At 45.8% G+C, this 21,837-nt stretch overlaps 3 protein-coding genes across 14 annotated transcripts; 1 reads left to right on the top strand and 2 right to left on the bottom strand.

Moving 5' to 3' along the window:
- Nucleotides 1–4: 4 nt before the first annotated feature.
- On the bottom strand, nucleotides 5–11,795 carry LOC105694565 (myotubularin-related protein 4). Of its 5 annotated transcripts, none has more exons than XM_012415370.1 (16): nucleotides 11,162–11,795; nucleotides 8,708–8,778; nucleotides 8,324–8,637; nucleotides 7,962–8,148; nucleotides 7,688–7,866; nucleotides 7,389–7,590; nucleotides 6,761–6,951; nucleotides 6,406–6,601; nucleotides 5,907–6,092; nucleotides 5,636–5,800; nucleotides 5,256–5,500; nucleotides 4,933–5,169; nucleotides 4,515–4,794; nucleotides 4,177–4,281; nucleotides 2,972–3,156; nucleotides 5–2,430 (listed from the first exon to the last, which is right to left on the bottom strand). In XM_012415370.1, the coding sequence occupies exons 3-16, from the start codon at nucleotides 8,629–8,631 to the stop codon at nucleotides 2,115–2,117; spliced, it is 2,982 nt and encodes a 993-aa protein (XP_012270793.1). In that variant the 5' UTR covers nucleotides 8,632–8,637; nucleotides 8,708–8,778; nucleotides 11,162–11,795; the 3' UTR covers nucleotides 5–2,114. The 5 variants fall into 5 exon arrangements, with proteins under 5 accessions (XP_012270793.1, XP_012270794.1, XP_012270795.1 ...); XM_012415371.2 differs by lacking the exon at nucleotides 11,162–11,795 and adding an exon at nucleotides 10,146–10,555; XM_012415372.2 differs by lacking the exon at nucleotides 11,162–11,795 and adding an exon at nucleotides 9,296–9,438.
- Nucleotides 11,796–12,503: 708 nt separating this feature from the next.
- Nucleotides 12,504–13,749, bottom strand: LOC105694471 (protein OPI10 homolog). Its single transcript, XM_012415160.1, has 3 exons — nucleotides 13,596–13,749; nucleotides 13,330–13,459; nucleotides 12,504–13,257 (listed from the first exon to the last, which is right to left on the bottom strand). Exons 1-3 carry the CDS (start codon nucleotides 13,623–13,625, stop codon nucleotides 12,827–12,829), a joined length of 591 nt encoding a protein of 196 aa, XP_012270583.1. The 5' UTR covers nucleotides 13,626–13,749; the 3' UTR covers nucleotides 12,504–12,826.
- Nucleotides 13,750–13,927: 178 nt separating this feature from the next.
- Nucleotides 13,928–20,883, top strand: LOC105694545. 8 transcript variants are annotated; one of them, XM_023432031.1, is made up of 16 exons: nucleotides 13,929–14,122; nucleotides 14,200–14,300; nucleotides 15,834–16,262; nucleotides 16,611–16,763; nucleotides 16,842–17,002; nucleotides 17,462–17,535; nucleotides 17,614–17,723; nucleotides 17,769–18,001; nucleotides 18,223–18,331; nucleotides 18,564–18,658; nucleotides 18,756–18,819; nucleotides 18,878–18,953; nucleotides 19,223–19,447; nucleotides 19,984–20,089; nucleotides 20,156–20,384; nucleotides 20,509–20,883. In XM_023432031.1, the coding sequence occupies exons 5-16, from the start codon at nucleotides 16,860–16,862 to the stop codon at nucleotides 20,647–20,649; spliced, it is 1,605 nt and encodes a 534-aa protein (XP_023287799.1). In that variant the 5' UTR covers nucleotides 13,929–14,122; nucleotides 14,200–14,300; nucleotides 15,834–16,262; nucleotides 16,611–16,763; nucleotides 16,842–16,859; the 3' UTR covers nucleotides 20,650–20,883. The 8 variants fall into 8 exon arrangements, with proteins under 8 accessions (XP_023287800.1, XP_023287799.1, XP_012270748.1 ...); XM_023432032.1 differs by having other exon boundaries at nucleotides 13,928–14,300; nucleotides 18,756–18,804; XM_012415325.2 differs by having other exon boundaries at nucleotides 13,929–14,300.
- The last annotated feature ends 954 nt before the right edge of the window (nucleotides 20,884–21,837 follow it).

Genomic DNA, 21,837 nt, shown 5'->3' with positions numbered 1-21,837 from the left:
CTTCTTCAACGAGGATAACTTTTATTAAACGTGATCAATAAATGCAACATATCCAACAGAGAGGGAAAAACTACATGTTTTTTTTTTCTTTCCATCGATTAAATCCAAATGTTCGTACAAAGATTCGAAAGCGCGTGTATCTTAATAGAACGTATCTCGAGTCCCTCTTACGTCGAGGTTAATGAAAATCGCGTCGTTCCCTAGATCTACAAGTCTCCGATCTCGCAATGTACTCCGTCGCGCCTTGAATACTTTCAAAGAAGTGGAGGGAAGAAAAAAAAAAATAAAAGAAGGAAATACGAACGACCTAGTAATTTCACAGAGGGCAGGTTCAAGTAATGTTACATATATACCGGGAATGGTCTTGAATCTCTCTAACGCGCGATTAAATTAAATATCCCAATGAGTGTTCGGTTCCCTTCTCGGTATATCTTCACCTCCCGTGAGAAATAATATCGAGCTCCGCTGCCATAAATATTATGGTGAGTGTGCCGTGAATCGGGAACCCAACGACCGTGTTCCTCGCCGCAAGTGAACAATAAAAAAATAGACACTGCCCGTCCCCAAACTCGGTTTGAGGCGGGCCAGAAGTTCAACGACATTGATTTGTTTCGATCTCGAGGTACATCTTCGCTAAAAATATCCTGTGAACGCGTTAAGATCTTATGAAAGTGCCACCCGAGTATTCGATCGTTCATGAAACTCATCTCCACCATGCCAAATCGTTTCAAACTTTGCGACGCGAACATGGAGGCTATAACAAAGGTCCCGACCCTCAGGAAATCTCCTCCTCTATAACAAATTTTTTAAAATATGAACAAATTTCTTTTTCTCAAACATTGAAATCCCATGAGCTTTAGGAACCTTCCTTACATCCTCCGCATTTATATTGTAAAGTTTTAATCGACTCGGCACACCGTCTGGAGAAATCTTTCATAAACGAGACTTCTTTGATCTCACTCTCACATCGCCCCTTTTTAAGATACCTGTAACGTACGCGTACCGCCGGATAAGATTACGGATTACCGATTTATAATTAAAGTTTCATCAGTTACCGAGGTTTTCCGTACGTCACAGGCGTCGCTAAACCAAACACATCGGCCCGGCGCAAAATTCGCTCAATTCATATTTTACACAAGCCTCGAGGATCCGCCATCTTGCGGAGCCATCCTCAGACCGCCGAGAGAAAATAAATAGAATAATTTACCCAACGAATTATGCATGCACCGTTTAACTTATCTCACAGACTAATATCACCTCCCGACCAGTTGTTTCATTTCTAGACTGGCGACGAATAATCCCTCAGCTCGTTACACTTCAGAACGACTAATTAAAACCACGCATACCGTGTTAACGATTTCCCATTGGCAAATAAATTACAATTCAAGATCCCCAATCACAATGCCTGCGAATATGAATTCAACGAGTTTCATCCGGCATATCAGCGGAGAGGGTGAAGAAGGTCCGTGGTATTCTTTTTTCTTTTTTTTTTTTTTAACGTGAATTTACCGAGGAATTTAGACTTCAAGTCCCGTCTCACCGAGTAGGACAATTTCCTACGTAGACATTGAAAAATCCATTCCGAACGATGGAAGCTTCTTTAACGCGAAATTCCTAAATTTATTCCCAACGAATTTTTGCAACGTCCTTCTCAACGATTCGGGTTTCCTTATCATCGAGAACATTTCAGGAATTTCCAAATTCATTCCCGATGCAGATGTTCCCAGCAAAAAAAAAATAAAAAAAAATCCCTAAATCATCCTCAACGGTCCAGATCCTCAAAGGCTTATCAAGGAGGATCCGGACTGCGAAACCAGATCCAAAGTCTCGGTAAATCCACCAAACGAAAAGCTCTCTCCATCTGGAACCCCTTCAACATCTCGCCGGGGTCCAGCCGGTGCGCTTAAGGACCTTCCTCCTCTCCCGACGAGCTCGCCTCCTCCTCGATCGCGCTCCTCGTCGTTGAAGTCGGGCCTCGGAGAAGCGGCCTTGCTCGTGGGGTGCGCACATACGATAGAAACGACGTATAAATCCACGACACCGAGGAGCGCGGGTCGGGCTCAGGTTTCGAGTCTCTCCGAGGTAGTCCCCGGTCGAAGGCCGAATCGTGCCGCTCAGTTGACGGCGCTGGCCGACATCGAGGGTGGCTTCGGCTGGGCGATTTGCATGCTGCTGTTCCCGCATGCGTCCTTGGCCATCCCCAGGAGTTTGCCGCTCCTTTGGCACGCGTGCGTCGGCACTTCGGGGCTGACCTCCAACTCCGTCTCCGTCTTGACGGCCTGACGGCGGGCGTTGCATTGGCAGGGACTCGTGTGATGGTGCACCCGGGAGAAGCAGTCGCTGCAGACCCTCACCGGGTTGTAGAGCTGCTCGCTAGGCAGCGGTGTCGAATTCTCCGAGCAATCTGCGCAGAAGATCTTGCCGCAACATCTAGGGAACGAAGCGGCCTCGTTTAAAGAGGGTCTTGCTCTAAGGCGCCTACGACTTCCTGGAGTACATTCCTACATCTCCGAATTCAAGGTGACGTGAAAGCGGCGTCGAGTGGGTCTCCTTTCTGAAACTTCTCCAACCAGGGTGTACCGAATAGCCTCAAACTTCACGACGTTAATACAGAAGTTATAAGGAAGGTCCTGGCATGAAATTTCAATTTTATAAGAAATTTATTTAGTTGTTTAAAAAATTTTATTTATGAAAAAAGGAAATTTCACGGGTGTCAGTACCTTCCTGATAGCCTCCAAACTCACGTTGCAAAGTGTCATCAGTTTCGGTACACCCAATCCGTAGAAATGTTTCACGAACGATTGTCCTTTCACATCCCCTTAAATGGTAAAAAATAAAAAAAAAAATCACCGAGGCCTTGAAGCGCCAGTATCCACGAAGTCGTTCCTCTCCCTTCTACGTCATCGTTTCTGTACCCTGAAGAGCCACGATTTTCGCAGGTTAAACAATAATGTAAGATTAAAATGCATACCTGCAGTGGTGCTTGCGTCTGCCGAGCCAGAATTCGGTGCCGCATCCCATGCACCTGCTGACGGCGTGATCGGGCACCCATAATGTGGGTGCAGGTCCAAGCTCCTCCACGGCTTCCCAGGACATGTCCGAGGGCAAGGACTCGCCATGGTCCCCGGCACTCCCCACGGAGTCGGGCAGGGAACCCTGAAGTATCGTTTTTAAAACATTTTCACCACTCTATCGGACCCCGCCTGCGCCTTCTCGACCCTCTCCCAGGGCTCAGGTAAACCGTCGCCCTCGAGGGCGAGATTCCGATCTACGATCCGTGCCAAGTCCTCCCTCTGTCTCTCGAAAACCGACATAATTGGACTTGGTGGCTAGCCTCGATCCGATCTAGATCAATGAAATCAGTCCCGAGCTAAGGGACCCCGCTCACATTCTCTCTTCGTGTAAAGCCACGTAAAGCTTCTCTACGTTATCTGGAAATTCGCAACGTTTTTCACGGTCAATTCGGCTTTGTATGATTCACTCAGGCGGTTCTCTTTCCTCCTATCGAGGACGATTCCGACCAGTCCTGTGCTAAGTGAGACAAGTGTCCAAGATGTGTCCTACCGAGGGTCGTCCATGAATTATGTAAGAAGGCATTCTAAAATCATCTAAATTAAACTTTGTTTAACCAAAACAAGGTAAATTCGACTCAGCTCCCGCGTAACCCCAAGACAATGGAAAACGCTCCTCCACGTGAGTTAGAATATAGCCCGATATTTTCTTTCAATTTCTTTACGAGTGACATGACATGAGAATGCGTACCCAGGTCGGGGAAAAAAAATTAAGTCCCATTTCCGCATTCCCTTTTTTTTTTTCATTTCATCTACCTTTCCGTCAGAACGTTCAAGACACCTCGTTAGCATAGCATTACTTCCGACGTAGGTTTAAATTAACATTTTACGTCAAAAAGTCTTACGGAACGAGAACCTCGCCTCTTGGTAACGCGTCTCCATAAATCCGTCGTGACATTTACGCCCGAGGTGTCTCTCCAAAGTGATCTTACGGCTTACGTAAAAAGGAAAAAAAAAAAAAGAAAGAAATTCATTTACCGCCCCTTTCCGCATAAGGCTTCGTAAGAAATTTTTACCCCGAGGGTGCTTACATAATTTATGGAACGGCCCCTCGTGGAAGGCTATCGCGGTCCAATTTAAACGGATTTGTCGGCGGTGTGCTTACTATGTCATCGATGCGGTCCGCGTCCGCGTTGTTGTGATTGCAGACTTGCTTGATCAGGGCCAACCGGGTCGTGTGCAACTCCTTCCGCAGTGCGTCCTCCCTCAGCTGATGTCCAAAATAAAAGAATAGCTATTAATAGATTCGTTAAATACATTAGATCCAGTCCACGCCCATGAAATTTCAATTTTCAACAAATTTGTCTACAGGCGTTTTAAAGATTCCGCATAAAATGTGAAATTTCATGGGTGTCAGGACGTTCCTTACGGCCTCCACATCAACGTTGTAAATTTACGAAACGACTCGCTGCACCCAGTCTCACAATGACTGCCAATATGCACCTTATTTTCCGCAATGATTTGCTGCACGCGCGACTGGACGTTGCAGTTGATCACCGGGAGGCCATCCACGTCGTCCAGCCTGTCTGGGTTCTCCAGCACGACGTCCTGGTGTACCTGGAATGCTGGACAAATGCTGCTGGGTATTCGCGAGACCAATGGTACGCTATTCTCGCTGACGTCGCTGCCTTCGTGATGCGTCCGGTTGCAGGTGCAGTTGCCACGACCGGAAGTTCCAGTCTCGGTCCACGGGGTGATATCCTGCGGCGACGTGTCTTGCGATCTGCGGTTAAAATCACATATTACCCTACGTGATAATCCTCCGCGAGGGAAGAACACATAGAACACATGATAAAAGTGAAACTTCATTTAAAGAAGTTTCACTTAACACAACTAGGACGAACAGGTGGAGGACACCCACCCTTCCTTCTCTCCGTTCGTGATCCCAACCGCTTGATCGTTGTTCGGGATCAGGGTATCGGTTGAACTGTCAACGGACGGATTGGCAGGCAATTCGTTCACCATGCTGGCCTTGTAAAGATTCTTCACGTAGACGTCGGTTTCCGGCGAGCTCTCGTCCGCCGACCTCGCCTCGCTCTCATCTACGTTGTTCCCGACTTTCTCCATGTCACCCTCGAAATTCAGCCAGTCGAATTTCCTGCAAACACGGGTCGATTTCTCTCAATAAAATTATCCACCGGGATAAATATACATATTCATAATCGAGATTAGAACGTGGATTACTTTTCCACGGGTATGTTGGAGTCGCTCAATCGGCGGTGTTGAATTGCCACGTGGTTCTGCGCATGTATGAGGTCGTCGTACGATCGAGTTTTGGTCATTTGTCCTTGGGGCTCCTCGTTCTCCGCTCCGTCGATATCTATCAGGGTAACTCTCTGCTTGTCAATGCCCAGAGTCGTTTCCAGGGCCCCTAAGTGCACTTTAGGCCACTCCACTAGGTCTCGGACGTTATAACTGGGCCACAGAACCTGGAAGTGAAGAGTCACTAATCAATCGCGTACATTATTTTCTCCAGCTCGAGCTAGACCTCCTTAAAAGGATTCAGGTCGCTCATTCCGCTTTCTTCCATTTCCCTCGAGTTTCTCCATAAATCCTAAACCTACCCTGTCCTTTGACGGCGAGTAAAGGTGATTAACGAACGAGCTGGAGTTCAGGAACCGCCATACCGAGAAGGTGCGATCACGTATCCGCAGCTGCAGTCGTTCCTGCCTGGTGTTGCATAGGAATGTGCCGAAGAGCTGGGAGTACGTGTGCTGCGCCAGTTTCACCTGGAAGACATTTCCCTTCCGGTTATACCCGGCAAGCTCGAAGAGCCCGACAGTTGCTCCGGTTTAATACCCCTGCCTCGTGTTTTCCATGACCCCCACGACTTACAAAATACGCGGCGGACATTTGAAAGCTGCTTGGGAACTGCTTGATCAGCTGGTGCACGCAGTCCAGCCACTGTAGAAACACAGGACAGCGTTCGTTGGGATCTTCGCAGCCTACGGTCTGGCCGCACCGATCCGCGAATTTGTGCCCAAAGTCTAGCCACTCCCTCTCGCAGAGTACTTGAAATCCCTAAAAAAAAATAGGAAGTACAGGTATTAAAATCACAAGGCACCAAAGACACTCTTCTAGCCACTTCATCGACCCCAGAGCAAGGATAAAGTTGTGCAACAAATACTTCAAAATTTTTTTGCATTATTTTCTCCAGGCGAGGGACCGAGAAAAAAAATGCGAAGAATACATCATCGATTGATATTCCCGTGAAGTGATCTCGACCACGTGTTTACGGTATTGACGTACGTGTTATTGAATACGAGATTAAATGCAAGAAAAATAAAACCACCGCCGATTCGTACAGCCCATTTGTGGGACTACGTCGACGTACCTCCATGGTGCGATAATAAGGATCTAGCAGTAACTGAGCTAGAGCAACGATCTGGGGAGTCCTGTCCCATCCATCGCTGCAATGCACCAGCACCGGTCTCCCGTCCTTCTCTATCGCCTGCGCTACCGTAACAGCCGCTCGCAACAGGGCGGACATGTGTTGCAACCATCGTGTGCCTTCCAACAAGCTCAGCCAGCTGAAACGCATAGAAGAGTGGATAAAAACACGGCGAACGACGTGTGGCCGACGGCTGTCCGGTTATCCAACTCCGGTTGTGGTTTAGCACCGCTTACGTAACGCAACCTGCGCCTGTAAAGCGATTCCTAGGCACATCATCATCGACATTTAGACTTACTTCAATTGGTCGGTGTCGGACGCGTAGAGCTGCCTCACCGCGTGGAAACTCTTTCGTATCGAGTGTATGTTCGGAAGGTTCATAAATTGTATGTCGCAGGTCGGATAATACTCGCGGCATTCGCAGCCCCCGCCACGCGCTCGGTTCGCCACGGCCGTGGTGTACGACCTGGCGTCCACAATCAGCAGCTTCTGGAAGACAACGCAAGAAAAGAATTAACAACGTTTACGCAGAGAGTGTAAACACAGCAATCGCAATGTCGACGGAGGCGTGGCATTAAGATTGCAACGGTTGGTCGAGCGTTTCATTTATGAGAACGACCTCGAGAGCACGGGGTAAATGTAAAAATCAGCAGGATATCAATGGGGGAAGCTGTTCGATACCATGTGTCAGCGAAGAGATGATTAATTTGTTACAAAAATTCTAGAGATAGTACGTGCAACAGTATTGTTTAACGACGGATAGACTAATAATATATCACTTCTGATAATTATAAGTGAGATGGAAGAGTAGGTCTAGAACTAGCTACGGAATACTAGTGGAAAATTGACCACGGGGGATTAGATGGTAAATAAAATTTGTACATGTCGCAGGTGATCGATACAGAGTGTAAAGCTTCGCTGCTTACTTTGGTACTGTGCAGGGAGACCAGATGTTTCCTTACATCGGAGTAATTGACAGGTGAATCGATTATGGTAGATTCTCCTCTGTCGTAGAAACAGGCATTCGAGAGGGCTCTGAGAAGTTTTTCATCCTCTGCACTCCTCCAATGGAGCCAACCTACTTCGGGTTGACTACTGCGTGCAATTACTGCTCCATTGTTGACATGCCTACGATGCAATTGGCCATGTTATTATAACTCGACCGTCACTTCGAGGTGTAACGACGTCCATGTCCGTAAATTAAAGTGACACATTCCCAACGTACCTCCACACGACGACAGGGATTCTTCTTGAACTCCTAAATTTAGAAGCTGTATCGAGAATTTTATCCGTAATGCATGCAGGAACCAAAAGCTGCGGTGGATAAGATGGACACATTCGATAATCCTTGTTTATCTGACTGATTCGCCATGTATCGTGTAAGTTAAACTTCAGTCGTTCCACCTATAAATATAGCAAGTGTGTTATCACGAACCAGTCAATATGTTACATAACCCCGAAGGGGGAATAATTTATGCAGCAAAGGATATGGAACTAACCTCTGAATTGAAGGTGGAAGTATAGGAAGCAGTATCCTTCCCAAGTCTGGGACAGTCTTTGCCCTCTTCGACGGACCATGCATAATATGCAAACGCGAATATGTCTTCTATATTCTTTCGGGGGTAGGTCACTCTGTGTAATCTTTTGTACCACTCTAAGCAATGTTCATTTGTTGAAAATGCACAGCTGAAACATCATTACTGTTATCTTCCCTTTTTACTATCACAAGGCAGCTGTGTTAATTGATAACAAAATCTGTAGCAGTTAAGATAGACTTGTAAAATAATAACGTTGTAGTCTCAAGTCGAGCACATGAGTATGTACTATAGAAATCTTCAATCATCGATCGCACTATGCATACCTTAACGACCGAGCATCTTTGCATCCAATGTGCAAGAAAAAAATCTCCTTAACTTCCAACTGTTCAATCAGACCCAACGGGATGTTGTAACATGCTTGATTGAGCTGCAGGTAGAGTCGATAATTGGAGAGCGCAAGTATGCCATCAGAGGTACGCCCTAGAGCGACGACCGATTCTCCACTGAGAGGTGTGAAGGGGACCGTTAGCGAAGGATCTTCACACTCAAAATGGGTATGCTTGGGAAAGAGCTCTGATGCTCTGAGATAACAAATCGACTGTAGGCTTGTCAGTTCCTCAGAACTCTCCATCGCTACCTAACAAAGAAAATTTTCCCATTTGCCCATGTCTTTTACTTGGTTTCTTATTTAGAAAGGGCTTTCATACCTTTTCAAGCTCTCTTCCTCGGAGACTTTGTTACCACTGTCCGTGCTATCACGGTTACTTGTTTCTGCTTCCTGCAACACATTACACAATCCATTAAAGTCGATTTAAGTCTATAGACCTTAAATCCAATTTCAAAGCATCATTGTTACAAGCTAATGATCACTGTCTTGATCATTAACAGGGTCTATTTATAAGGAAAGCAATCCTGTAAATTCATTGTGTAAATCGCATATTTAAAATAGGTGCTCCCAATTCTGTTTATAGTCATTATAACCTCAAAACCGAGTTTTCAATGTGGATTTTTATGTTACACTTAATTGCCATGCTATTGCTACACTTAAATCACCACTGAAAGATTCTTAACGGCCAATGAAATCTATTTTCGAATGAATTACTCCACACACTTGCAATAATATTTATAATTTTGAAGACCCAAAACAATTAATTTAAAAAATTTCAATATCAATACGAGTTACCGTAACCATATAATATATTGGTGAATTATGTTAAAAATATTGCACATTCACTTCGTCCAGTAAATATCAACATCAATAAGAGCAGCCATTTTAAAACCGATAACAGCCGTACCTTGTGGTTAAAATTGTACCGCTGATAACTTTTGCCGTCAACCACGCATATCTTAAAATAGACAGATATAACAAAATACGTCAAACTCGACGAAAATAAATATCTGAAGAAAAGAAATATTTTTCAAAACATCCTGCTACTTTTGGACATGACTTCGACCATATATCTTTTTGACATAACCGTCTACCGATAAAACTGTTAATTTGATAACTGACATAAAGAAAGTCATATGACTTCTTCCAAGGACACCGGTTCACTCTTCCATGACTGTATTCACAGTTTGCTCTTGACACATAATTGTACCTATCCAATGCAAACCATGAAACGCTATCAGTAACGTTTAAAAGCAATCAAAACACGCCGATGAAAGGCTTCGGGAGCAACTCGCACGAATCCCCTATCGGACCTAAAGCAAAGTCTGATGGCACGCATACAGAGCTACGTATGTCAGAGATAAATCTTCCAAAACAGATTGCCCCTACGCGTTTCCACCGCCAACGGATGCAGTACCTCATTCCGCGGACGATTTAAAAACACCGCAGCCCATCACCCCGACAAAATTCTAAAACAATTCCTGCTACAGTTATATTAACGCAACCCCAGAGAGTCCTCTCCTCGCAGGTAACACATCATGCAACGATCCACCGCAAGGTCCTCAAACCATGCCGATTCTAAAACATTTCGCATCGAGTCGACATCCGACGTCACTGCATGCAGGTGGCAGGCATCGAGGACATTCTACCTGATAAAAAAAAATTTAACGACAAACATTCCATCCAAATTCTACATTCTCAGCTGCAATTATACGTGAAATCCTGCGAGCGCAGAGTACACCATTAACTACACATACCAGGGTCCATGTCGCCTCTCAAGAGAGTATCTCAGAATTATTTAGTCCCTCTCATGCAGGCAACTCTCCGCTCTACTTTCCGCGGCATTGATCAAGAACGCCTTTTCTAGAATGGTCAATTTCCTGCGATCGACTACGTAAACCTCGTACGATATCATGTAACCTTCCAGAGGGGGTTCGTTCGCCCGTTTGCGAGGGATCGCCGGGATTGGTGTCACTTTCGCGAGGCGTATTTTTGCTGATCGAGCATAAAACCTGCGCCCGAGTATAGAGAGGCCTCCCTGTCGTATCTCAGGGCCCGAAGGAAAGGCCCGGCGCGCGACACACGTTGCCGGAGTCACGTATGCCCGATGAATTCGGATAAATTCGGAACGACTCGAGGCCTCGACGCCGGGAGACAGGGCGAAGCGGCTCCGTCGACTCCAGCGACACGTCTCGAGCTCTCTTACTCGTGACGCCGCTTGAAGGCCTGTGTCCACGACCTTACCTTTATCTCGCGACACTTAACGGTGTCAAGAGCTTTGTCGAATATCTTCGAAGAGGTAGGTACGTAAAACCTAGAGTCTCGAAAAAGCCATACAACTCCTAACCCCAATTTAATCATACTCCGTGACATACGTACTGTTTATCCTCTCCTTATCTTAAACATAACCTTCAGGAAAACCTAAGGTTATGAATTCCGAACGGTCTGCAATTAAATCACGAGACGTGCTGCGAGGAATCATCCAGAAGAGCGTAAAAGACCGGAGGAAGATTTTCGACAGAGTATTTTTTAGAATTTAGCTCGTCGACCCAAGTCTCGAGATGTAAACAATTTGTATTTAATAAGTTAATTCCCTGCATACAGAGGCCTTTACGGTTAGAAATTCTTGGTACATGAAAGGTTTGACGAAGATGTTCGACAAAGTGCCTACTCGCTGTACACAGGCCTTGAGAAGGCAAACGTCAAAGTGGATCGTGCGGAGGGGGGAAGAGGGTGGAGGGAGTCCAGCCGGAAAAAGACGAGCGCGACTTACTCTGTCCTCGCTTTTCCGCGGCGGACTCGACGGCGGTGGGCCACTAGGTTGCCCCTGCGCGGACTAGAGGCATCTCAGACCGGAGCGAGACGTCGCGGTCGGCGCTCCCTCGCGAGGCGTGCGGATATCGCGTTCGGCCGATAGGAGACGCGCCAAAGCCGAGGCGGGATCAGTTCTCATCGCGGCGGCTCGCCGAGGGAACGAGGCGGGACTGCCGCGACGGGGGGACGGGCGCCGAGGAGAGTGCGACTCGCGCTCGGCGTAGCGCGACCCGATGTTAATTTCACGGCGGCCGCCCGAAACGCGGCGAGCTCACGGACATCTTGCAACGTCGCCGCGGCCCGTTTGTCCGAGCCCGAGCACTTTTCCTCGGTTAGGCGGCCGGTCTAGACGTCACTTTTCCGCGGCGCATCGAGACGCGATGACTCTGCACGACTCGCGGCCGCCGATTGAGAGAACGGAGAGAGGCGCGGAATGATCTACGCGTCGCAGGCCCCGACTCGGCGGAAATCTTGATCGTTTGTCGATCAGATCGCGATTCGTCCGGAAGCGATCGACTCGCGGGACGACGCGACTGAGATTTCTCGCTTTGTTTCGTAAACTACCATCGCGCGCGGCTGACACCGGACTAATTTTAAGGCGCCCCTGCAATAGCGGGGTACCTACCGCGACGCGCGCGCTCCCGCGCCCCGGATTTGAACTACGCGATGCGAGAGGTCGAACCGTCGAGCGCGCGAAATTTGAATCGCAGAGTGGATCGTTTAATGACGTTTCATGATTTAGGAAGGCCGGGTTAGGCGTCGGTGACGGTGGGAGCTGTTGGATTGTTTGCGTTAGATGTAGTATGCCACTTCGGGAAATTATACCCGAAATTCAATGCCAATTGGCAGGGTATCTTGCTACTCCTGTGATTGTAAAATTTTTGTAATGAGTGGGAAGAGTGAATTGTGTGGGTGTAGAATCCTGTTCCTGTCGGGTTCCCAGAGCTCTGGGAAGTAGATGGAATCAGGTACCTATGCTTAGGCGGGTCCCGATTACAGTAGTTTCCATGTGGCGGAACTTGGGGGATCGGTGGTCTCAAATAGTAGTTGGAGAGCACCGATCTGCTAATAGCTGCGGAGTAGAATTTAATTAAGATTTAATTTTTCCTCCCTGATTTAAACTTGCCGCTGCTGTACGTGGTATTCGACTCCACTATATCACGAGGCGCCGTATCATGAGGAAGCCATTCATGACCGTCAGTGTACGTCATGAAGGTTCATGGTCAATGTCCCTGGCAATGTTTACTACTTATTCAGAGAATATTGGGAGAAGTAATACATGAATGGAGAATGCGAAAAGGTGCTTACATTAATTGTGTTTATTTGATTAAAAAAGAAGGACTTAAATGCATGACCAAAGTAGGCATTGTACTTCAACGAAACATTTCCAAGTCTTATTGACACGTCACAAATTCTGCTGACACAAGTTATTAATGTTATTGTGATCGTTACCGTGCAAGTACGTAAAATCTTTAATTAGAATCATAAGACACTTTCTTAAAATGAGTTGTTTCGTTCAACCCGATGAAACTTGCCAAGCGATTTTTTGGAAACCGATAAATCTTAGCGATGAAATTACAGTGAAGAGCATAACCATGGTAGCTAAAGTCTCTTCACTCACCCATCACGCTTTCCAGAAATTTGGATTCTGCTGTAACCGTCTTTCAAACGTCTCGTACCAACTTTGCACAGTTGAGAGGGGTATAAAGTTCTCTGTTGGATTAGGCGTCATTTGTGCTTGCGTTACGGAGAAGCTCGAAACGTAATTCAAGAAACTCGTAAGCATCTTCTGGGCGAATTCGAGAAATGAACTCGCAGCTACGGTAGACACTACGACAGCTTGTTGCTCGATCACAGCCAACGGTTCAACCGAAACTCCGATCTGGGCAACATGTGAAATCTTCCCGATTCCAAAGATGCCTAAATTGCTGTTCTCAAACTCGTGGTTCTTCTTTAACGTCGATATCTTAAAGATAGCCGACGGTTTTGCGTTAGAAATATACCCCAGGAACTGCCAGTTTGGAGGAGCACTTGAATCTGGCCAGCTGAAGTACACTGAAAAATATAAATTAATCACTCAAAAACTGCTCTCATTGCTTATAAAATTTCCAAGATCTTCCACAATACCTGCACCACCCGTTCCATCAGGAAATGGAATAGTACCCGTTAGAAACAAAACAATGTGATTAATGTTATCGGCGTCAGGCACTGTAATAAGGAATTGCGTTTCCCCAACTTGCTGGAAGTCCGTTTGGACCTGAAAACATTAAAAATCTCGCTTGGTGTGCATAAGCTCATCATTATTAAATCCGCTAAGTAAATAAAGAGCACTCCTTAGACGAGTGCAGAACGATCTTAGAAATAAGGTTAAGACGGAAAAACGATATTCTTACCAATCGGCCGGCAACGATTACACCGAGCATCCTTGAATCACGCTCCGTTCATTCCCCTAAATTATTTCAAATAGGAAAAGAATTACAACTAACGTTGACGCGCACTCATCGACGTTTGACCGAAAGATTCGTAGCCATTACCAGCCACTGCCAATCCGCCGACAGCCATGAACTAGGTTCGCGAAATTTCCAGATCAAGTTCATCAACCTTGAGTCGGGTTTTCGCGCTAACCTCAAATTCCGGCATCGGTCGGCAGGTGGCGACACGTGACTTCCTCCGCGAGACGCGCGAGCGTGACGCCATTTTGTGAAGGGTCACAATTTGATTACAAATTTTACGTCACAAATTTGACGCGCAGTCTGTACACAGTGCTCTCGTGTCCGTCGAAACGAGCGACGCTATCGAGTAACTCGAGTCCCGCAATCGCCGTACACGAGTGTAAAAATCGAGCGCGTCGAGTCGACATGTGAAAATCGAAGAAGTAGAAAGAAGAGGACCAGCGCGCTCCCGCCCGAACTGCCCACGAGTATCCTCGCCTCTCGAATTTTTACCTCGCCTCCAGTGTCACTGTAAATTTCCTATTCCAATCGATCTATTCTCCAGGACAAGACGTCACTCTCCGTCATCCCAAACATCCACTCCAGCGCAAGGCGAGCGACCTTCCACAGCCCAAGTCGGCGCTCTCGATGACTCCTGGATTTTCGGTACCTGATTTCAAAATCACCTTATAATCATCCGCCACCTCATCGCTATTAATTCCTCCCTCAGGTGACTTTCCATAGCCATTGCTTCTAACTGAGAGAAAGAGGGTCGATAACTATTAAATATAGGCACCTAGGTTAAGATAAAAATGGGTGCGTGGCCACTGTAAAGCAAAACTCCTTTTTTTTTATTATCGTTTCACTTCGGGTGTCAATGATTAGCCCAGTGAATAACTTACTAACACTAACGAGAGGGTTTACGCGGTTGTCTCAAGTCTGATACATGGAAATGAATATATTGGGCTGTGTGATGAGTTCCCGTCTCTTTCTGTGTTTAAAAAAAAATTATTTCATGAGGTAATATATGAAAATATTGTTTAATAATATGGTTTCCTTTGTTGGCAACTTACGACGCTCTGATGGTGTTTCAATTCCTTACTTGGGGGAGATATGGATTTTAAATATTTAAATCGCATGAGTTTACAGGCCAACCCGATAAATAGTAATCTTATTTCTTAACGTGTGATCCTAGACTACCTTGATTTTAAGATAAAAATGGGTACATGGATATCGTATGCTTTAAATATGAAGCTTATTTTCTTTTTATTTATTTCACTCTGAATGTCAATTATCCAAGAGGATAACGCACTGACATTAACGATAGCGTCGATGTAAATCTTCTCGGTACTATTACGTAAAGATGAATATAATTAATAATTCACTGAAAAAAGATATTTCGCCGCTTTGCTCTCATTTCTAAACTCGGGAGTCTATATTAAGAGATATAAGAGGTTACATGAAAAAGCAAGTGCGACAGGTGGTCCAGAGGTGCTCTCTCCCCGAAGTCTGGCTTGGGTCTGAACTCCGATCAGGTCTGGGCAGGGCTAGAAAGCTCGATTCCGAGACCTAACCTCCCACGTGAACTAGTCGAGTCCATGGCTCGAGGCTCGGGCGCGATTCGAGCGGCGATTTCGCCTGAACTCGCATACCATATTTGATGAAAACCGGGCAGCGGTTTCGCGCATATCGGTCCCCTTTACTTCGCGCGGCGGTGGCGGCGGCTCGAGTCCCGTGTGAACCTCGCCGCGTGTGACATCACGCCTCATTGTTGGAGGTTTACGTCATTCCCGAGTCGCTCGGGGTGCCGCGCGCGCTGGGCCGACGCCACAGTGCGCCGTAGCACGCTCCCGAGCGAGATCCGTCGCCTCTGTCCAACTTCACCTGGGAGTGAGCGATCTCGCGAGACTTCTCGTTGGGCCGACCCCGCGGGCGCCTCTGATTGGTCGAGCGCCAGCCGCCGCGCGCCGTGATTGGTCGAGCGCGGCCAGCCGCGCGCTGTGATTGGTCGAGCCCGCGACTTCAGGAGGCGCGACTTCCCGAGGGTGAGGTGCGCGACGGCGGCGCGGACTGCGCCAATCGCGGCGTCGACGGACTCTGGTGCGCACTCAAGACCTCGGAACCTCGAGTTTGACCTAAGAATTCGCTTGTTTACAAGTTTGAGCCATCGCGTGGGTTCGTGTTTAAACGTGATTATAGGTGTTATACGTGTTTTCACGTGTGTTCACGTGTGACGCGTCCGCGATCGGCGCGGTGTCTCGACCCGGGCGTCCCGACGCCTCCTGCCAGACGGTGCACCATGTCGACGGGGCCTCCTCGAGGCTTCTCTTCGGAAAAATGCGAGAGCATCGCCACGCGGGAGCTCGGCTGGGACGATTGCACGAGGCGTTTCTTTCATTTTAAATATAACGGTGTATAAATAAGTATGAGCAATAGCGGGAGTACGCGAGTTCGATCGCGCCGTCACTCCGAGTCGCGGCAACTTTGAGGAATCGCTCCTGTCGACGCCACTCGGGGGAGTTCTGGCACCTGGGGGTTGTCGCCGTTAACGATGCTTAGAGGGACTTTCCCGACGGGTCAGACCTACGTTCCGTGCCCTGGGACCAGAATCCAGGAGACTACTCCGAGGTTAGTGCCAGGAACGAGGAACCAGGGCTTAGGAGGGACCAGGAGGATCGAGGATGCTTGGAATTGATATAACGATTACCTCTATTATAGATTTTCTTAAATTATTGATTACTGCTTCGTTGCCAAAGCTTTATAATGCTCAGAGGATTCGGGTTATTAAAGGAGAAATGTTGCTACAAAAGTATAAGCGAGAGGAATGCTTTTGGTATTCTAGATTCGCTTGACGTTTTGTTAGCAAGTAGAAATGAAAACTTGATGTATGAGAAATCTGACGTATGCGTGAAATTCGTAATAACATTTGTAAGTGATTTTCTTAAACGTGTATTTGACGTTGCGGTTGTTTTTCAGGGATACCTGAAGATCCGTGTCATCGGAAACCAGGAGAAGGAAGTCATTCTTTGAAAAAAGATTTATTACATATATTTACCTTGTAAACTATGAGGACAACGGATTCTTTGTTGGCTTTCCAAATTGATCCGGCTTGCCAGATTCAGAGTATTTGTGAGTACAACCTCTGCACGCGTCATTGACTCTAGTTCCTGATTGTATGTAACTAATAAGTACTCGTCGTCTTTCTAGGTAAATCTGACATACGTGATGCAGTTGTTTCGAAGCTGGTGGCAGCTATACGAAACGCTGCCATGCGCTGAAGTCCACAAGAAAATCAGTCTTGACGCATGTATAATGTTTGAGGATCTTCGTTTGTTCGCTACCGGGCTTGCACATTTGTGCGAACGAGGGTAAAGTTGACACGATTAATACAGCATGATAAATATGACTACGAATAACTGTGTCAAGAAGCATACACAAGTCTTCGAGCATAAACTCCAGTTTTCCTGTTTGTTACAGGGAAACGGTGTAGAGCGATTGGTTGTAATTTATAACGACCTAGATTAATGATGTTGAAGCGTGGAGTGCTGTTTTTCATTGCAACAGGATTTGATATTTGGAAGTATGCTCAGTGTTTATAATAGTTGTTTATAGTTGCGGCATTACTATTAGCACACTCCAACAAGATACATTTATTAACTCGACGGCACATGAGTTCGAAGCAAGTCAAAGTTCTACAGTGTTAAGAATATCAAATCCTCCTGCAAGAGCGAAGAAGAATTGTTTGAGTGTGATAATATAGGATGCTTATTTTAATTATTCTATATATTTGCACCCAAGTTGTATTTATTTGCTGTTTCGTATTCTAGAGCAGCTGTTCCTATGAGCACCTCCCATTCGTTGCACTGTGATGGAAAAGATACTAATCATAAAATTGGTTCAAGTTAGTAGCAAGGATTTCCGTATCTTTGCCTCTCGATCGATTGTTCCACCTTTATTGATGATGTCATATCGTTTGCAGAAAGGATGGCATATGAGGTATTCTTGGGTGGATCGTGTAATCCTACAACATGGAGGTCAGAAATAGCGATACCAACTCTGCAAAGCCTTGGCATCACGTACTACAATCCTGTAAGTCCCTTTTACTTAGGAATAAAGGAATCATGCGATGTGAAGTCACCCAATCTTTTCCAGCAAGTGTCTCAATGGGGACCGGAGCTCATAGCTCAAGAGTACGAAGCGAAGCAAACCGCTCGCGTTTTATTGTTCGTCATCGACAACCAGACTCGCAACAGTGCAGGGATCATCGAGGCAGCTCAGCTGGCAGCTACACGTAGCGACTCTCTCGTTCTCGTCATTTACCCTTATCGACAGGGTCAGACCATTCTTGGGGAGACTGTCTCTACGCAGTGAGTATTTAATTGGGTTGTAACGAAAATACTTGTATCGAAAGGAAAAATCAAAGCGAAAGACAAAATCTTACTGCGAGTGCATGTTCAAATAATGCAAAATTTTTGCATACAGCGAAAGCAAAAAGTATACGTTACGGTCATAATATTTTAATATCTAATAAGGTGTTCATGACCTCACGAATTTTTCTTTCACTCAATAAGCTCTCCGTTCTTTCCAGGGAATATTATGATTTGATGAATGGGCTGCTTGTACTTCAATACCTCGTCGAGAGGCAGAGGATACCTATATTCGAGAGTGTCTCTGTCGCTCTCAACTGTACTTCTAAGGTAATTAATTGAGTTGTGAGACTAATTATCGTTCCACGAGCTCTCTAAGGAATTTCACTTGCAGCGAATTTTCTAGATGCGATCAACAGCTTGAGAATTCGTTATTAATTTATGCGTGGCTTGTTTCGTTGCAAGAGATAAATCTGGGACCCGCGAAATTATTGAATAACCCGATACAATGATTGGGAAAAATCAATGCAACTAAAAACCAGGATCGCTTTTTTTTCTACAGATACTCCGCGAAACTATTACTGTACAGGATCTGACGACCGAAGATGGGATCAGGCCTGTTCGGCTTTCTCTCGGTCAAAACGGGACGGACGTAATGTACGCATGTTTGTTTAAATAATATAATTAAATGTAGATGAAAAAAATATATATATATATATCTGCTAAATGACGTTGAAATCGTTTTAATTTTCAGAACGTTAAGAGAAATTTTCAAGGCGATAGACGTCAATGACACTGGAACAGTAAGTTTGGGTGAAGTAAGTACATGACTCCTCGACGTAGTACTTCGACTCTTTACATCCTCTATATTTTCAGGCATGGATCGCGCTGCAGTCCAACGCGAAGTGTAATGTATCCGTTTCAGAGCTGCTCAATACCGTGAACAAATCAGGTAACTCGGTGTGACTAATCACGAGTGATTAATATGGTCGTAATACGTCTTGCCGATGACATAAACGCTTTATACTGTTATAAATGACGTGCTAGTACTTCTCAACTTCCTGAGCTTCCTACTCTTTTCTTCTCTTCGTTGAGCTTTTGTGACAGGAAAAAAAAAATGAAAGCTATCATATCAGCGAAGGGAAAAATGGTTGATCGATGAGGGGTCTTCGACTCGAAGGATACTCTACGAGGTGTTTAATCTTCTTCGCTTCTTTCCAGAGTCCTACGAGACATTGTTAAAGAACTGCTCCACGAAAGAGGATCCGGCTAGTCAGAGGATAAACTTCGAACAGTTCTGCACTCTGGCTGGAGAATGGTCCAGACGGTCGAAGAACAACGGCGTGACCTGTGAAAGTGAGATACCTTCAGTTTGGAGTATATTATGTAGGAAGGCCTCAAAGTTTCTCCGCAGAGCTTTCGTGCACCCTTTTAACCGTTTCATAGGTATTTCCGATTTTCAACAACTTTCCCGAGACTGTTCGGAGGTCGATTATCTCTGTGACAGTTTAATTATGGGTCGATAGATCGGCGTTGAGTTTCGAGTAGACTGAAGTAGGGCCCTTCGATGACTAACGTAATATTCCCTGAAGTGACATCCAAGCCTTAGAAAAATTCATTGAAATTCAAACGTACATTTACGAACTTCAGGATATCTTTAATCGCCAAAACGAGGATGTCGTTCCATAAGTTCCTGGATAAATTTCTTTTGCCGTGGGTCTCATATCCGTGAAATAAATATGAAATAATTTCACGCTTAAACAAATGTCGTCCCAGAGAGACATTTCCTTTTTTTTTTTTCCCCTTTACAACGAAACGCTGCGAAGCGTAAGTTCTTACTCGTTGCCACAAGAAGATGAAACAGGAAAGGAAAAGACTTTTAAATGTTTGTCCGCGAACTCATGGAACAAGTCGACGCTAGACATGACGCGGTATGACCTAATAACTCCATATTCGGATTTGAACAGCTAGCGGTGTTTCAGATTGGACCAACTCGTTGTTGCCAGACTCCGAGAAGCGAGACTTATACGTCGGAGTGGTGGGGAAGGATTTTTTCTGGCTTGAGAATTCAGCCGCCCCGTTGATCGAGTGAGTACTCGTCCCGTCGAAGCGCTCGCCGATACCCCGGAACTTTTCCCTACCTACCTTTCTCAGATCGATGGGTTTGTCTCTATATCGGCCGAGCCTGAATGAGTACAACGTAAGGGGATTGCCGCAGGAACTGCATCGCATGAAAAACTCCCAGCTGATTCTGCTGGTCGTGCCGCAGCACTCCCGTGGCATCACCATCATGGCTCTGGCAGCTCACTTGATTGGACTGCGCGCTAAGCTTGTCCTGTGTGTTCAGATTCTCCCAGACGACTCCATAGTCTCCGGAGAAAAGGTACTTCTCCCTCTGAGCGTAACACTTACGGCGAATCTGGAAGAGCCAGGGTTACTACGACATAAACGAAGTCCTCTGTAGGCACCTTTTTCACTCGCTTCTTCTTCTTCTTTCTTTTTTCTAGCTCACCCAACAAGCGACGAAGGACTACAATCGAGGGAGGATGTACCTGTCGGACTACGCAACGCGCGAAGGAGTACCTGTATTTCACAATGTCGCCGATGCACTGCAGCACGCGATACAGCTAGTTCAAAGTCCCTGTTGACTTAACTCCTGTTGTTTTCTCTCTTTCTCTCTCTATCTTTTTCTATTCTCCGTACGGATAGGTACCTCAATTCGTCGACTAATTTATTTTTATTCGAATCTTACAAGTGCCCTTGCTCACCTACCGTTCGGGTCCTCGTCGGCGACCCTCGTGCGCGATGACGCCATTTTGGTTTCCAAGGCGACGCGAAAGTGCGGTCAAAGAGGTCTTATTAATGAAACTTTCCTCCGAAAGGTGTACCGAATCGTTTCAAGCTTCACAACGTGAATACAGAGGCTGTAAGGAAGGTCCGGACACCCATGAAATTATTAATTTGTCAATATTCTGTAAGAAAAAAAAAAAAGAGTGAAATTTCATGGGTCCTTTCTTAGAGCCTCCATGTTCACGATGCGAAGCTTGAAACGATTCGGTATATCCAATTTTGAGGGAAACTTCGATTGATCTCTCGGATGCCACTTTCACATCCCCTTAACCTACTATTTATACTGCACAAGTATTTTTATCACTATTACCGTTACTACCACTTTTACACGTTTACTACTACTTAATACTACTGCACATTACCAATCTCTCTCCGCTGCACGATCTAAGATCACCACACGTACACCTCTAGGGATGCGTTGAGGTACTTTGTGAAATTTAGGAAACCTCCAGGACGATTAGTTCTAATCACTCTTTCGTAAAGTTCAGGTCGAGGTCACCCGTACAATTACATACAATATTTCCTTTTTTACACCGCCGGGCACTTCTTCGTGCGACCGTAGTTCGAGGTCGCGAGGCCTCGATCGACACGAGTTGACACTAATCTTAGATTTAACGATCTCTTAAGACACCAGTGACCACTGATCGCGGATTTTCGGACGAAAAGAGTAATCGCGAAGAGAGAGGAGCTATCCCTTGCGGTAGATGAGCACTCGTCTTTTTTCTCTTTTTCTTTTTCCTTTTTTTTTTAACGTTAACGTGACAACCTTTTTTGTAACCTTTTGGTAACTGGTTGAGGAATGATTTGATATACGTGTACATACATATACATATATATAATTATTATTAATTGTTTCTAACGATCTAATGGTGATTGATTCACATCCGAGAGCTAAGAGCGAAAGATATTCGGGATTTCGCGTAACGGTGAGAACTTCCAGGAGTGGGACGCCATCTTGGATTTTCTGAGACCTCGTCATCCTTTAT

Source organism: Orussus abietinus, unplaced genomic scaffold (assembly GCF_000612105.2).
Source record: "Orussus abietinus isolate OABI.00-Male unplaced genomic scaffold, Oabi_2.0 scaffold209, whole genome shotgun sequence".
Lineage (NCBI taxonomy): Eukaryota > Metazoa > Arthropoda > Insecta > Hymenoptera > Orussidae > Orussus > Orussus abietinus.
Note: the sequence above shows the minus strand (reverse complement) of the source record. Positions and strands in the feature narration are given on the sequence as shown.